General features: G+C 34.8%; 1 protein-coding gene across 1 annotated transcript in view; it reads right to left on the bottom strand.

Moving 5' to 3' along the window:
- Window positions 1-16,546, bottom strand: part of LOC149191251 (uncharacterized) — a 100,160-nt gene extending 83,614 nt beyond the window's left edge. The window contains exon 1 of the mRNA XM_089406200.1: window positions 16,267-16,546. Within this exon, the coding sequence (XP_089262326.1) occupies window positions 16,267-16,546 (280 nt within the window). The remainder of the gene's footprint in view (window positions 1-16,266) is intronic.
- Between the last annotated feature and the right edge of the window lie 417 nt (window positions 16,547-16,963).

A 16,963-nucleotide genomic window follows, 5' to 3' on the forward strand; every position in this document is an offset into this window, starting at 1 on the left:
TTCGCCTTACTCGCTAAGGCACAGTTCTCCTCATCATGCATAGATGAAGAATTGTCTTTGATGCTCCGTCTAATCTCCTCTTGCACAAGATCCAACCAAAGTCTCTCCCATCCTGGCAATTTCTCCCTTCCATTCATCGAGTCCTGGTAGCTATGCCAACTCTTAGGAAGGCTAAGGAGTGCTAGACTCACCATATCCTCATCCTCAACAGTTACCCCCACACTTCCCAGCTCATCCCGGCATTGGGTGAACTTCGTGAGATACTGGGGCATACTGTCTCCATTCTCACACTTAGATGTTTCTATACAGAGATCGACTGTATGGGAATTTGCTGAATATCTCACCTTCCTAAAGAAGGATGAATCCAGAGGCTACTTGGCCCGATTACAGACTCTGCCTGAAGAAATAAAATGTAAACACTTTCTGAATAATAGATCTGATGATCAATACAACACTGATATCATGCAGAACTTCTTCTATAAATCAGCTCGCTCTGATACCATGTAGTAATTTTGAATAATATGACACATACTCACAGAGATTATCCCGATTATACACTATTGCGGAATACATGCATAATACATAACCTCCTCTATGTTGATCATCAATTTACAGAAGTAGAAACAATAACATGCGCACATAGAAGCATCAATCACACATATCAACACAATATTTTCCCGGGGAAAGCATCTCGCTAAAAACCCCAACTATATGTATATTATATTGATTGAGAACATGTAACAAACATAGTACAATACTCCTCACAAGTATCCAACACTATCTCCACCTGTTACACACAATACAACTCAGATCTGATCTCCAAATCTCCTCCGCTGCTTGCCTGCCTCCACTGCACAATACCTGCTGAGAATGAATGAGAATGGCTGATCCAAACTCCTATTTACCTTGTGAAAATCACCCACACTGTAAATCACGTGAGCACAAGCTATATTTCACTTGGTATTGGCCCACACTACGCAGAGATCATTGGCATAACTCAATCCCATGCATGTGCACAATCTCATGCACAACTGATAGCAATCTCAACCTCTAACACCTGTCTCCACTGAACTGTACATGCACTGAGTTAACTGATGTATTCTTCAGTTGCATTATGAGTTAATAATTAGTGAATTAATTAATAACTAATTCACACAACTCATCACTTAGTCTATTGGTCAGTTAGACTAAATACAACTAGTTCAACTAAGTCAAACTGAACACAACTCCATTAACTGCTCATCTAACTCCACATAACTCAACCACATGAGTTCTAACTGATGTCCTGCATGCAATAGCTCAACTGACCCATAAAGAAAGCGTATTTCCTTCTGACAGCTGCATGTGCCACATCTATAGCTCAAACTGAAGTGCTCCAAGAGGATAAGATAAAGTTTATAGTCTAAATATTATTATGAGACAATAATATTTGACTTTTCTATTTTTGACTAGCAGTCTAAAAATAGACTCCGATCACTCCTGCTGTGATCCAAAAATAGACTTTGCTCCATAATTTGCCTGCGGGCCCACTTAGTGAAGGCGACTCCTTTCCACTAAGCTCCATCATCTTGTTGCATTCTCAACAAGCATTTCTTGTTGCACACTTTTCAACATTCAATTCTATAAAAGAGTAAAGTTTTGAAATTTCATTGCAACATTTGGCCTAAAAGTGTAACCCATCTTCATGCATTCACCCCACAATGAAAGACACCTCTGCATAGCTCTTGCATCTCCAGACGCTTTCTCCACAAATCCACACTTCACACAACGAAAGCCACCTCCACATAGCTTTGCAGCTATTCCTTCCCCCGCACATCAGCGACAACCGAAAATGAAAATGAAAATGACAGTTTTATGACAAAGCAAGAACTCGATACAATGTGAAATATGTGCATACGCATGTCACCCACACAATTTTTTTCATTTCATACTAGTCAAACACAAATTTCATGCTATGGCATTCTAGCATACATTTCATAGTGCATAGAGATTTCATTGTGCGAAGTTTTCTCTACACTCCGCACAATAATAAATCTTCCACACAATTCATACACACTCTGTTTGTTCTTGCTGCAACATTGACCAATCGACTTCTACTAATAATTTCTCAATGTTGTAGTTATCGAGAGTAATTTGATTGATGGAAAGACTATTTGGAGTGTTTGTGGAGGATGCCAATCATTTTTTAATTGGTCATAAAATTATTGTTGAGTCAACAATTTGTTTCTAGTTACATGAGTTCAATGTTTCAAAGTTATAAAGTCTTCAAATATTCATGTTCCAATTACAAATAAAAATAATAGCAGTCGATAGTCAATGTTGCAACATGAACAAACAGAGTGTGTATGATTTTTTTGGAAGATTTGTCATTGTGTGGAGTGTGGAGAAAACATTGCACAATGAAAGTTATTTGCACTCTACATATAACAATGGGATGTTATGGAGGGCATCAATCATTTTTAATTGGTCATAAAATTATTGTCAAGCCAACAATTTGTTTCCAGTTATGTGATTTCAATATTTCAAAGTTATAAAGTCTTCATATGTTCATGTTCCAATTACCAAGGAAAATTTTAGGGGCTAATATTCGCCCATGGGCTAATTTTCTATACTTTTTTCAAAAAAAAGATTCGCTAATTTTCATTCTTTTGTAAAAATGATTCGTCCAAATTTTAAAGAGTGAAATTATTTTACCCTAAGAATAGCCAAAAAATTATATATAGACTATACAAAAATATTATAAATTTGAATATTTTTACAAAAATATCTCCAAACATTTTATAGATTCCATATGATGGACTAGGGGGATTCACCAAAGTTTCTAAACTTTAAGATAAATTTCCATCCTTAAAATTTTCCCTGCCAATTACAAATAAAAATAATATCAACCAATAGCCAATGCTGCAAGATGAAGAAATAAAGCATGTATGAATTCTGTGAAAGCTTTGTCATTGTGCAGAGTGCAAAGAAAACTCTGTATAATGAAATATCTCCACACTTTGGAAATAAAAGTGTCCTGTTGGTGGCAATGCGGATGACTAGGCATTCTGAATCACTCAATTCCACAATTGCATAATCATACTATTTCCATTTGCATCCATCAAATGATGCAAGATTGTCGTATATATATATATATATATATATATATATATATATATATATATATATATATATATATATATATATATATATATATGGTTGATTTAATTAGTTAGGTTTTATTGAATATATGTTATATTTGTGTTATTTTTGGAAATATACGTTAATATTAATATTTTAGTACTTTGAAAATCATACTTTTAGTTTTAATATATAAATTATTTTAAAATTTATATATATATGGAAATTTATATATAAGATAAACTAATTAGATTTAATTTTGATGTGTTAATTCAAATTTTAATGCTTTCGAATAATGAATGTGGTAGTTTGTAATAATGTGTTTGACCCACACTAGCATATTACTAAATAACCATTTGGTGGCATTAAAGTGCACTATAAATTCTAAATTCCATCCATTTTTGTTGCGAGTTGCATCACCCAAAGAAACTAACAATATGGTTGGCTACCTTGGAAAAACTAATATCACTAGTCACTCAAAATCACAAAATCAAGGCTACACTAAGAATTGGGTTATAAATATACAACTAAATATGTTGAAAGATAACACTTCAACACTTCACCATTAAGAAACACATATGGAGTGCATAAAAGAGTCAAATGTGTGTCCTAATAATGAGGCTTATTAAGGTACCCATGTGCAAAATAGACTCTTAGGAGTAGAGAAATGGAGAAAACCTTGTAGGAAAATATTCCTCCCTAAAACGGAGAAAATGACATAAACATATGATGGGAGGACTTAAGAGGACCCCTTGAGGACAACTTCCTTCACCCCAAGCATCAATCACTATTAAAGAAAACAAGGGAATGCCAAAGGTTTAGTAAAGATGTTTCAAATTCACTCTTTAGTAGACAAATACTCCAAGTTGAGAACACCATCTAGGATGAGATACCAAATGAGGTGTATTTCAATCTCAATGTGTTTTGTCCATTGATGTGCCATTAGGTCATGAACCTTGAATCTACAAAGTGGTAACTATTATTTTTGCATTATGCCATGTAATAAAACCAAAGGACAATTAGCTAATGCAATAATATTGATTTAGGCAATTCACCCAAAAATATAAGTTTGCAAATTAACTTTTATTTCATAGTTATCCAACCCAATCCTTCTTGCATTTTCATCTCAAGACTAGGAAGAGAAAGATGGGATTTATCAAACCACCTACTCAGTTGTTATGTGGAGATCAACCATGGAACTCAAAGAGTTGTGTTGTCTCGTGGACTTGATAGCTATCAAACTTTTCATGTTATAAAATCTAAGGAAAGATGTTATGCAAGAGTGGAAATCATAACCAAATAACCAAATTCACTAAGAGAGAGAATTTTATATAAAAAGAGTTGAGATATACCTATGTGCATCTAGGAACATCAAATTTATAGATCCTAATGGACCCATACACTTATTTTTTCTCATTTCCATCTTAGCGCATTCTAGAATGAACCCACATCATTCAAATCGAATTATGAATCCATGACACAAGCCTCAACACTATGATTAGAGATAATCAGGGAAAATTTTAAGAACCCCCCCCAAATTTATAAATATAATAATTGGGCGAATCTCCATGGTATATAGGAAAAATGGAAGGCGATTTTATCAATAATATAATATGTATATATAATTTTCTGGCGAATCTCTCACCAGGCATGGCGAATATTTTACTCAATTATAAAATCTTGTAAGAACTTGGCAAGTCTTTCACTAAATAATAAAACTTTGTAAAGTCCTAGTGAATTTTAGCATTGTGAACTCTTAGAGAATTTTTTGAAGAAGTATAAAACCATATATGATAAGAGCCACATGGTGGCAATATCACTATCTTTTTTCACATTTCCACGACATGGAACTTGTCTATAAAATTATAAAAAAACCAACCAGGAACAGGAACAACTCAAATGCTTTGTGAGAGCTAGTCTAGAAAAAAGCAACAAATAACATGTCGGCAGAATTGTTCATCGGTGAGCCGCTATTTCGTGGGCAATCTGTAAAGGAGTAGTTGGATATCATATTTCCAAATCCGGGAAAGCCTTTCCCATCCCTCACAAGATTTGTTAAAAATGTTGGGTGTCTAGAAGGTGTGGATTTGCTGAAACAAATGTTACAAGTGGATGGAAACAAAAGAATAACAGCTAATGAAGCTTTGAAACATCCATACGTTCAGTCCTACAAGACTATAAACAGCTGCCATAAAGATTAAAAATGGAAATCAGCTACAAATCTCTTGATGACAACACTATCAAGATAGAGGTCGATGCTCTCTTAAAGACAGAGCTGCTGGAAATGGAAGCAGGTGCTATGAAGCTGACACTAGTAAAAGATGGGACAGCACAGCTTCCCATAGTGCATCCCACTCTGGGACAATCAGTTTTTTGATGTTTTGCAGATTGGGTTACAGTCTTGCAACTTGTTTTGGATTTGTCACCAACCTTATGTTTTGCTTCTAATTTATTTTCATCTGGTGATAAACAAAGTGTCAATCTTTTCTTAGGATAAAATAGTATTCTTTACAGACATATTAACTTGGCTAAAAAGTCCAGGACAATATGAACAGGACAGCTTCCAGGTTTTTTTGAAGATTTATCCTATCAATTTACTGCCGGAGGGTTTTCTGTGATTTCTTGCACTTTTGAAATTTAATCAAATTTCTACTTGAAATAAAAGTTCAGAAGAGACTATATCACTAATGCTAAACACACATAATTGAGAAGCCGATATGAAGCATTGTTTTTTTGGGTGTGTTACAACTTTGGTGACCATGCAGCTCAGTCATTGCATGTTCAGTTTGTAACTCCACCTTGAAAGAGTGAAATGTGTGGTGTAGGATAAGAAGCTCTCTGTTAAGGCACAATTGTTTTTCCCCAAAATTCTAATATCTAGATTCTATCTTGTTCATGTCTGTGTCAGGTGATGTTTCTTTTCACGTGCATGTGTTTAGTCAGATATAAAATACTCAAGTTCTCACCAGCCTGGGCTACAGTGGCCATTCTGATGATCTATTTCATACTCATTGCATTTTTCTAATAAAATGACATTATATTCATTTAAATTATGTGATTGAAATAGGGATACAAGAGCTTATTTGTATTTGAAGGTCTATAAGGCAGAGTATAAGCTCACACCAATCCTTGTTATTCTCTACAAGAGAAAATCAGTTTCTATTTCACTCCTCAATAACACTGACTAAATCTCAGTTTGAAAATCAGTTAAATTAAGAAGACTAAATCCCAGTTTGAAAATCAGTTAAATTTAGATGAAATTACTCATTCAAAATCATTTGGATGAGGAAATTGTCAAATAATTGTAAGTTGTCGTCTTAGAGAACATGAAGGGAGCACATTCGTCATATTCTACCAACTGCAACATACCTACCTTCAATGCACTCTCTGTAAGGACCATAACGGGAGCAAATGTGGACCCATGTACAAATTTTTACTGCCTCAGGGTTTGTTTCGTCCTGTGACTACTAGGTTCGTTAGTCCTTCACATAACTCTCGAACAAAATGAATCCAAGAGTGGAATATAGACTCTTTACACACAATTTATTTTCTAGAAAGTCTATACAGAGAAATGAAAGTTGCAAGTATAAGAATTATGCTTCAAAAATGAATTTTCTTGTGTAGTGAGCTATACCAAGGGTATGCTTTTGCAAAGTTTTATAACAGAAAAATTTGTCAAGAGGAATTTATTAAGGAAATCTCTTGTTAGAAATGAAATCTAGTTGAGTTGAGATAAAGTCCATAGTTACAAAGAAGTATTGTTGTGGAAAGAAATTCCACTATGACATTCCTGTACATTTTAATACAATATAAAAGGAAATTGATGTGATTTCCAAGCTACTTGAATCCATTGAACACAGAGAGAATCAGTTGAGAACTGATGAATGAACATGGAAATCGATGTAATTCCTAAGCTACTTGAATCCATTTTGAACACAGAGAGAATCAATTGAGAACTGATGAATGAACATGAGCTGAAGCAAAAGGACACTATCATTAAGCTAGTCGACCCTAAAATTGAAGAAAATGATCATGTCAAACAAATCTACTAGCAGTGTACTAATAACGGTAAAATCGACTTGCAAGAAGAAAGTAACTTAAATACCACATTTGTTGGAAAATGAAATCAATCAACATCTAATCTTCTTCTGGAAAAAAACTAAAAGAGCTTTATTTCACTTTGAATTTCAAATGCTTGTTAAATGATCAAGTGGTAGTTGCAAAGAACAACTCAAACTGGGTGATACCAAAACAAAATAATTTAGTATTTCCAAGACAAAATAACATTACTGATGTATCTTTGGATTCCATGAAAACAAAGCAATTTGATGTATCGAAATGATATTAGGAGATTAGTAAAGAGGATCAAATTAAGTGATGTTATGGCCATACCAATGACCATTGTATCCATTTACGCTTCGAGCGAAGAGACTCAGCAACACCAAGAACATCGAGTGCCCTCCAAGAAAATGTAGTCCTTGTGGTTTGTAGAGAGTCTTCACACTCTAACATCGGGCTCTTCAAACCATCTCTGCACAAGGTCATTACAAATGTAAAAAATCAGCAAGACACAAATTTGGTAGTAAATATGACCAAAAGAAGAACTAGTGCAAACAATTTTCACAATCTTGTTTTTGAAACCAACATTATAATCTCCTTAGCATTATGATCAGTTGTCAGTGTTCTTCCCAAGTCAGCAAACTCAGCTCCGCCTTGAAAAAGTGTAATTGCATAAAAGGAATGTCGGTCTCATGCCAATAGGTCTCCTACGATGAATGCGCAGGAACCTAGTACATAGACCATTTTTCTCTTCGCTTAGCTACCTAGGGCTTATTTCCCTTTCCAAATATCAATAATTCTTTTCCAAGAAAACATAAAATAAGAATAATATTTTACTATATTCTAAAAGGTGAAGATGTTGAAATCATGCCACAAAGTGAAAGGAAATCAAATATCTTTCCTCAAACCACCAAATATATAAAGAAAACAACAATAATTATAAAAATAAAACTAGATCTGTCGATCTATGCATGAAATAAGTCAAGCGACTAAAAAAATATGACCAAAATAAACCAAAAATTTCAAACTTGACAAAATCCTCTAAACAAGCAGCAAACAAACTGCTAAAATTTTCTAAGATATTAGAGCTAGACATCAACACAATTTCATGTACTTGAATAAGCCCATTGTTGCTTAGCGTTAGACTTCTTAAATTAGTTATTTATCATTTAATACTAGGACACTGTCTATGTGAAAAGAAATAGGTCCCAGCTTCATCAAATCTGACTTCATTTCAAATCAAAGATCAAATCCAAAGAACACTAACTCGTTACTCTTGGATGGTACTAATGTTAAATACACAAAATAACAAAAAATAAAGATATGATAAAAAAGTAGACCTGCAAGATTATATTGGTCGAGTGTGACAGGGACACAAATAACTGAGACTAGAGAGATTTATAGAAGGCAGTAGTTACTATTGTGTGATTAGTGGTATGGTGGAGAGACCTGTCACCTACCAAGAAGGGACGTTGGTCTCAGAAAAGTATAGTAGGGAGATCCATAGAGCATTTATGTAAAAGGAAGATGAGAAGTGTCGTCTTCAAGTTGGTTTATGTTATGGTAGAATTTTGTTGGTGATAAGTGGTAACAAAACACTTACATCAATAGGTAAAAAGTAAATTCGGGGCATGAGTTGGACTGACTCATGTTATCTCATCCCTTAATGGTCCTAAGGACATGTGGGGACCCGAACAACTTAGTACCTAAAAGACTTGAAAACATGGCTGACAAATCACTGACAAGAAATGGCTAGCAAATGAAAAGAAATAGGTCCCAACCTCACCAAATCCAGCTTTATTTCCTGTCACAAATAAGAAACAAACAATGTAATGATTAAATATGAAACATCAATCTTAAAATAACACACATCAAAATAATGTTGCTGCAATGTTACAATGAAAAATACAAATATAGAACCTATTTTTACCTGAAGTTGACATATAGTAATTTTGCATGATCAATGGAACATGTATACCAAAATAAGAGTCCTAGGGTAGTTCAATTTCCCAGTTCTCATCTTGGTCCTCATTTTCTAAATTGTGAACATGATCTTCTCTAAATGAACTGTCATTATGAGCCTCCAAAACATTATGTTCTATATCAAGTTCATTAGATAGATTTATTATATTGTTTTCTCCCCTTCTATCACAATCTGATCGCCAAAGAGTTAGCGCTCTTTCATATGGAAAATTGTCAATGTCATACTTTGTTACATATAATCTTAAACATGTATCCACATGTTTATCAAGCTTGTTCCTCAACTTTGACTTCAAGAATGATAATGCACTAAACATTCTCTCATCCTCCACTGATCCCAAAATCATGGTTTGACACAAATCTGCTAATTTGAAATATTCTGATATGTTTTCTTGCAGGTATTGGCTAGCACTTAAAGTAGTCCATAATCTTGTTATAGCACCATTTTCATTAGGATTCTCCAAAAAAGGATATTGCTTCCACATTGTTTCAGCAAAGCGTCCACCTTGTTGATACAATTTTGATGAATCTAAAATACCTTCAATTTGTTCTCCATGTATCCAGACTTTCTTGCAAAAATGGTCTACTAAACATTTTAATCTTTTTTGAAAATCAGCTTTTAAAGTTCTTCGACATTGACAATTGTTCCAATATTGAGGGTATACCACACATATGGCCTCCAACAATTCATCTCGAGGAAATCGTTCTCTTATCTCTAATGATAGTGATCTTGCAATTTCTATCAAATTTTGTCTCACTGAAATCACAATATTATCAAATTGGTCTCTTGACACGGGGCAATCTTTGGTGATTCGTCCTGTCTTACTAATATAATGAAAGGGAACCATATACCCACGCACTACGATACATAGTATCCCTTTTTCATCAAAGGTCAAAAAATTTTCAGTATTTTCTATATTGATGATCTCAGTCCAACTTTTAAACTCTGGACCAGTAAAAGAGTCTGGCATCATATACAAATTATCCAATGCAAGACATGCTGACTTTCTTGCATTTGTGTATTCCGCAATATACATTGTGCGATTCTGAGACATTTTCACGAGGACATTCATTTCATGTAGCATAGGAAGAATTCCAGCCAATGTCAATAATGTCTCTATATTAGTTAGTTGAAAAAGAAGATCTTGAGCTTTGTCTACATTATAGCGATTTTCATACATCAACCCTACCAAAGATTTGAACTCACTAAATAGTCTTTGAGCTGGTCCATTTAATGAGATCCATCTTGTATCAACATCTTTCAGTAGTTTTTTTCCATCCGTAATACCATCTGCAAATTGTTGAAACTCTAAATATCGTTTGGGACTACGAGAAAAGTATGCATGAGTCTCACGTACAAGATCTTCAACTTTTGAAACTGATGGAAACTTGCTTACTATTTTAAATGCAAGATTCATCCTATGAGCCATACAATGAATATTAAGCATATATGGTGAAGCTGATAGTTGTAGCCTAACACAAAGGCCATTCCTTTGTCCTTGCATTACCGCTGCTCCATCTGCTCCAACACATACCAACTTTTTTGCAATCATTAATTCATCCATACCACTTTCCTTCAATCCATTAAGAACAAGTTCATAAATATTTTCAGCTGTAGAAGTCTCTCTCATCTTATTAATCCCAAGTAGATAGGAATGTCTAATATGGTCATTAACCATATAAATGCTCATGCAAATCCATGAAGTATTATCTATAGCTGTAACCTCATCTAAAGACAATGCCAAAAACCTAGCATTTGCAATCTTCTCTTTCAAATCATCCTTTTCTACTTGAGCTAGATATCCTGCCCATCCCCAACCACTAGTTACAGACCAATGAGAAGATGGAAAGTTTGGCACTTGAAGAAAAGATAGTAATTTCATGTGATCTGGATAATCTGTCATAGGACGACCTTTAGATAAGATGTGAAATACAGTGCTCAATTGTATCGTCTTGGATAACAAATTTCTTTCCATCGTCTTTTCAAATAGAGATATGATGGTTCCTCCGTCCGCCTCAAGTTTCCTCTTACATAATAAATATTTTTTATATTCTTCTGCATATTCAACATGTCGACATTCCTTGGAAGATTTCCATCTAACAATAGATTTCTCTTTACCATTTACAATTTTCTTTTCATACACCTTTCCTGCATGCTTTTGTACCGTATCTAGCTTCATCTGAAATTTCACTTCCTTTTGAGTTTTCCAACTACACGCAATACATCTAACTTGTCGGAAAAGCTCTTTCTCATTTGTAGGAGGTATTTCTTCAATAAATGGAAAACTTGAGACCCAATTTTCTTGGAATTGTCTTCCTATGGCCCACTGGCCTCTTTTCCTTTTCCGCGAATGGATTGTGTCACTTTCCAAGGAAAAATCTTTAACATTTTCATCACCAATTTCTGTTGAAACTGCATTTATCTCACCCTGACCACTTGAGGAACCTATTTCTTCATCCATCGTATGGATATCAAATGCATTTCCACAAGAGTTAACCTCTTTCTCAGTAACAGATTGTTCAAAGGAGCTTGAATCATGAAGAGGATGTGTATTTTTGGATGGAGCCTTTTGAAAGTATGATAATACATCTGTTTGCCTTGATGGTTTCTTCCCATGATTATCTTTTGACATCTCACTAAATATTCCACAAGTAAAATTTCCAATCGATCTGCAAACCTGCATCAACAGTTTTCAAGCGTTGAGATATGCTTCATATAAATTCACTTGTTCATAGAAAATAGAATTATACTTTGCAAAATAATTGTTGAGTCAACATTGAAAGAACATATATCAGAAATTGAATTTTGAGGCAAAATGGAATTTCACAAAAATTATTTAACAATGATAATGGGAAACTATTAAATTTTAAGACATAAAATATAATAATTCATTTGTATAACATTGAAACAACATCACTTTATTTGAATTATTCCTAATTTCCTACAGAAGTTGGTTGACGGATTCAGGACCTGGTCCCCTCCTCCCAAGCTAGCTTACAGTATGTCTACCATGCCCAAAACTCAAAAGCTAATGCTAAGCCAAATGAAAGGGTATTGCTACCTGAGGAAGAAATTTGAACAACCAGAAATCTAAGTATGGAAAGGGTAGAGCCTCCATCCCTTAGCATGTGAAAAATAAATGGTTAAAATATAATAAGATGGAAAGCTTAATTTGGAAGTCTTGACAGGGTCAAGGAAAGCCACTATTACTTCCACATCAAGAGGTTTGTTTAGAGAAAAGCTCATCTACTGAAAGTCAAGGCTTCTTTCTGACCAATCACTAGCCTTCGGAAGATGAGATTTCAAGAGAAACAATCAAGTCTGAAGATATAGGAGTTGATGAATGCCATTGCTCAGTTGGCTTGGCATTCTCTGTTTTATAAATCAAACAGTGTAAGCGGAACTATTTTGAGGAGTGCAGAAGGTTTAAGCATGTCTAGTTCCAGTTTTTCCATTTTGCAGCATTCTCAGAAATTTTATAGTCTGGAGTATCAAAGAAAGTTATCTCAGGAATGTTCTCAACTATGATCAAAAGTCTAAAGACCTACCTGTTTTTACTGACATCTAAGTGACAACAATTTTCTCATGTAATTCTTCTTAAAGCCGAATTTTTCAAGGGGTTGTGCTCCAAGTGGGCTATTAGAGCCTGCCAACCCACAACTTCAATGACCAAAATATTCTAGGCAATACAGTTAGTACAGAAGAAATATATTTTATAGATATAGTATCATCGTTCAATACCTGCCAACAAAAAAATTTAAGCCTGACCAACTTGTAGGATGCTGCAAGTCAAGACTCAGATTGAAAGGTTGTCCTGCCTTTATTACAAAGTTCTATCTAATTTTGTAGCATAAGATATAAGGCTAAGAAACAATGTAGATAAGGCAAGATAATTTTATTTAAGTCTAAATAAAGCCTGACAGATAGGTAAATGGGACTACAAAGTACAACTAGTGATGCTAATATGTAGGGGAACCCTTATATGGTCTGGTTAAGAATTTAGAAAAATATTCAAATTCTACCCGGACTGTGGTAGGTATCCTAGGTTTATATCCTCAGTTAAATTTCAATATCTTTTTTCTAAACAACTTAGTTTTGACTTCGTCTTTGATTTTCCATATGCTTCTCTACCAGCATACTGGCTCCCCTTGTGTTTTCTCTGTGAGCACTGCTTTGTAACCAAGCTTTGCTGTGTAGCGGACTGAATCAAGGTTGTTAGACCAATTTAATTCATCCTCCTTATCTCTAATTTTGATTGTACTTAGTTGCAACAATGCAATATGTTAAGTTGTTAACATAGCCAACTCGATTGTCAAACGAATATCCTTCCAAACCTGTTGACCTTGCTGATATCTAGTGCTGTTTCTGCATGGTGGTCAAATTTGGATCCACAATATCAGCTTGATTGTGTGCCATTGTTATGTAGGGTCTCAATAGTTTCTTCATTAATCTCCTGGAGCCTTTTAAACCTCACCTAGGGATCTTCACCTATTCTCACTTTCTCTCCATTTCCTATTCTCCACATTGTACTTAGTTGTAATATATAGACTGTTGTATAGACACTCTATATAACAGTGCAATTTGTCTTATAGCTTTACTAATTCTTTAGCAACAGTGCAATTTGTCTTCTTACCCTCCACAAGTCTTAACAATCAATTCTTCAATTATATGTTTAGCACCCTTCACTTGAAGATAGGATAATTCTTCCCATCAAGCTTAACGTTGGGTAGAGGGATGCTTTAAGATGAAGCTATCCTCCCCCTTGCTCAACAATTCTCTACAGATCTCATAACAGAACCAAAGGTAATCTCAGGAACAACGTACTATACTACTATGACAAAGAACCACAATTCTGAAAGAAACATCAGTTTGGTTAGGATCTTCAAACAGCTACCAAGGAATCAAGCAAATGCTGCTCTGCAATTCCAAGACTTCAAGTATCCAGATGCATTGCATTGCTCTATGGCACATCAATGCAATTAAAGGAGAAATTGCATTAAAGGAGAAATTGAAATTTCCCCAGTGAAACATATGAACAAGGTTACAATCAAGAGAAACCAATTATCCAGCTTGGCTTGTGAAATATATTAGTATTCCCCAAAACATTAAATGAAATCAGATGATTATAAAATGGATAGTGTACCTTGCAATAGATTATCAACCTTCCTCCAAGACATGCCAAATGTGAGTGCACTGACCAAAGTAGAGGTGGAAAGCTTTGATGTAAATCTATTTATGGGTCATCATAGGGTTGTTATCTGGTCGTTTTAACACTGGGTAACAAATCCAATGCAACAAATATTGGGCATATAGATCATATGATAGAAATAACAAAATGTAGTGGCTAACCTTCTGATTATAAGTATGAGGAAATGAGTAAAATCCCTTGCATTTCAGTTGTTGGCAACTTGATGTACGCCATGGTATGTAGCCAACCAAATAGTGCACATTCAATTCGAGTAGTGAGTAGATTCCTTGCAAATCCAGACAAAGAACATTGGCAAGTAGTAAAGTGAATTTTAAGGTATTTCAAATGTACTAGTAATTATGTTTTATCTTTTGATAATAAAAATGTTGCGCTTGAAGGTTATAGAGATGCATAAATGGCTGGAAATATTGACATGAGAAAGTCCACCACTAGATATTTATATACTTTTGCAAGTGCAAGTGTCTTTGAAGTTTAGTTTGCATAAAATAGTAGCCCTAATGACCATAATGAGTTTTGAGTATTGTTAAGGGAAAATTGGGTTAACTTTCTAAACATAACAAAAATTACTCATGCATCTCATACCTTTTTATGACAAGCATCATTGTAAATGATTTTGAAGAGATGGATTTTTGATCTCATGCAAACTAATGAATGCATTTAGGATTTGAACAATTTAATCCACAACCTTAAACTAATGAAACAAAAAATAATAACTACAGGATGATCTATCTTGCTCACCGGTCCAAGGAAAAATTTTAGGGGAGGGGTGAGGCTATAATGGATTGTTCATCACCAACAGTCACTTGTGTGGTGCTTGGATTCTATATTGTTACCCTGCCTGCATATTCCAAAACCAAAACTATAATAATTCTTCTCTTTTTTGTTTTTGGCACGTTTGGTATTCATATTATCAAACTTTAGATGCAACTATTTTCGCAAATTGCTAATGAAGGATTTGCCTATCTAATCCTCCACTTATTTTGCTTAATCCTCACTCCCTTGTTTGTACTCGATTTAATAAAAAAATTAATTTCTCATAACTTCAATTTTGGGTTTTCTTCCCTTACAATCTATTTTATTTTCCTTCCAACGCATAATTCTCTGCGAACCAATGACAGCAGTAATACCGCGACTTGTTCAGTAACGAAAATCCTAGTGCACAAAGTTGCACGGCATTTACGGCAACTCAAAACTTATTGTACATCTTGAATAATCATTTATAATTTTATGATTTAACAACTTTATAAAAGCGCAACTGGAACAAAACCATAATATAATTAGAATAAAATAATTTATATTAGAATAAAATTGAAATTGCAATCCTTAGACTCTGAATGTTAATGACAGAAATCGAAATTCAACAAAGACACTGTTGCTAACAGAACACAGGATTGTAAAAACTTAGAACACGGGATTTTCAACGTTTTACAGACAAGCTACCAAATTCTAAATACACAATCCTCTAAAGACCTGCTACAGATGACCTGGGCCCAAAAGCCTTGGCCTGTCATTATCGGTCATCATTACTTTTCTGCATTAAAACTGAATATTTATTGAACAGTGTGTTCGGAATTTGAGTAAGTTTGTCTCTGATGAATTTCTTGTCCTGCACCCTCAGATGGACGCAGCATTTGGTGTTTATAGGCTGGATATTACTGCTGGTAACCTCCATATCTTGGAAGAACATAGGATTGAGAATTTCTCACTGCGTGCTGACTCCTATTGCCAAATGGCATCATGCTATCCTGATCTAAGTAGGAATTTGTTCTACCATTTTGCTGGTGAATGCCCATTCGTCCTTGGTAGCCATGGTACCCATCAATAGAGACAGAAGACTGAATTTGTTGGTGTGAACTATCATAGCTATGATGATTCTGATTGCCATAGCATCTTTCACCATAACTATTGGAAGCAGACATGGGATAACCCTGCTCATTATTCTTACTGCCCATATAAGTTCCACCATAAGAATTGCTAGCAGAGGCTGTATAACCCTGACCATAATTCTCATTGGCATTGTATCTTTCACCTTTATTGTAGGTTCCACGATAAGAATTGCTAGCAGAGGCTGTGTAACCTCGACCATGATTATCATTCCTGTTATGACTGTCACCCGTATTGTATATTCCACCATAAGAATTGCTAGCAGCGGCTGTATAACCCTGGCCATATTGCATATTCTTGCCTCATCAATAGGGGCAAGAATATGCAATATGGCAGAATTGATGAAGATGCTTACATTCTCTCTAAAATATAGATAATAAACTAAGTCAACCCTTGGACTCAGAGCAATAGGTTTGGATCACCCTAATACTATAGCCAACGACTCAGGTCTCTGCCTAAGAAATGGGATTCCCATTAGTGATATGCATGATTGACAGAATTCAGTACATGATAACAGAGCTAGTTTCGATGGCCCTTTGTTTGATGTTCCACTTCATGAATCAGAAATCAAGCATGTGACTAAGATTGAGGAAGAAAAGCAAGCTTTCGAAATTGAAAAGGATCGCTTTTGTTTCCCTGAGCCTGTACACAAAGCTCATTTAGCGTTTTGAAGATCCTACTACTTACAACACTGAATACGAGAAATACTT

Source organism: Pinus tabuliformis, chromosome 2_2 (genome assembly GCF_031772625.1).
Source record: "Pinus tabuliformis cultivar Carrire ecotype Pingquan chromosome 2_2, CPIR1, whole genome shotgun sequence".
Lineage (NCBI taxonomy): Eukaryota > Viridiplantae > Streptophyta > Pinopsida > Pinales > Pinaceae > Pinus > Pinus tabuliformis.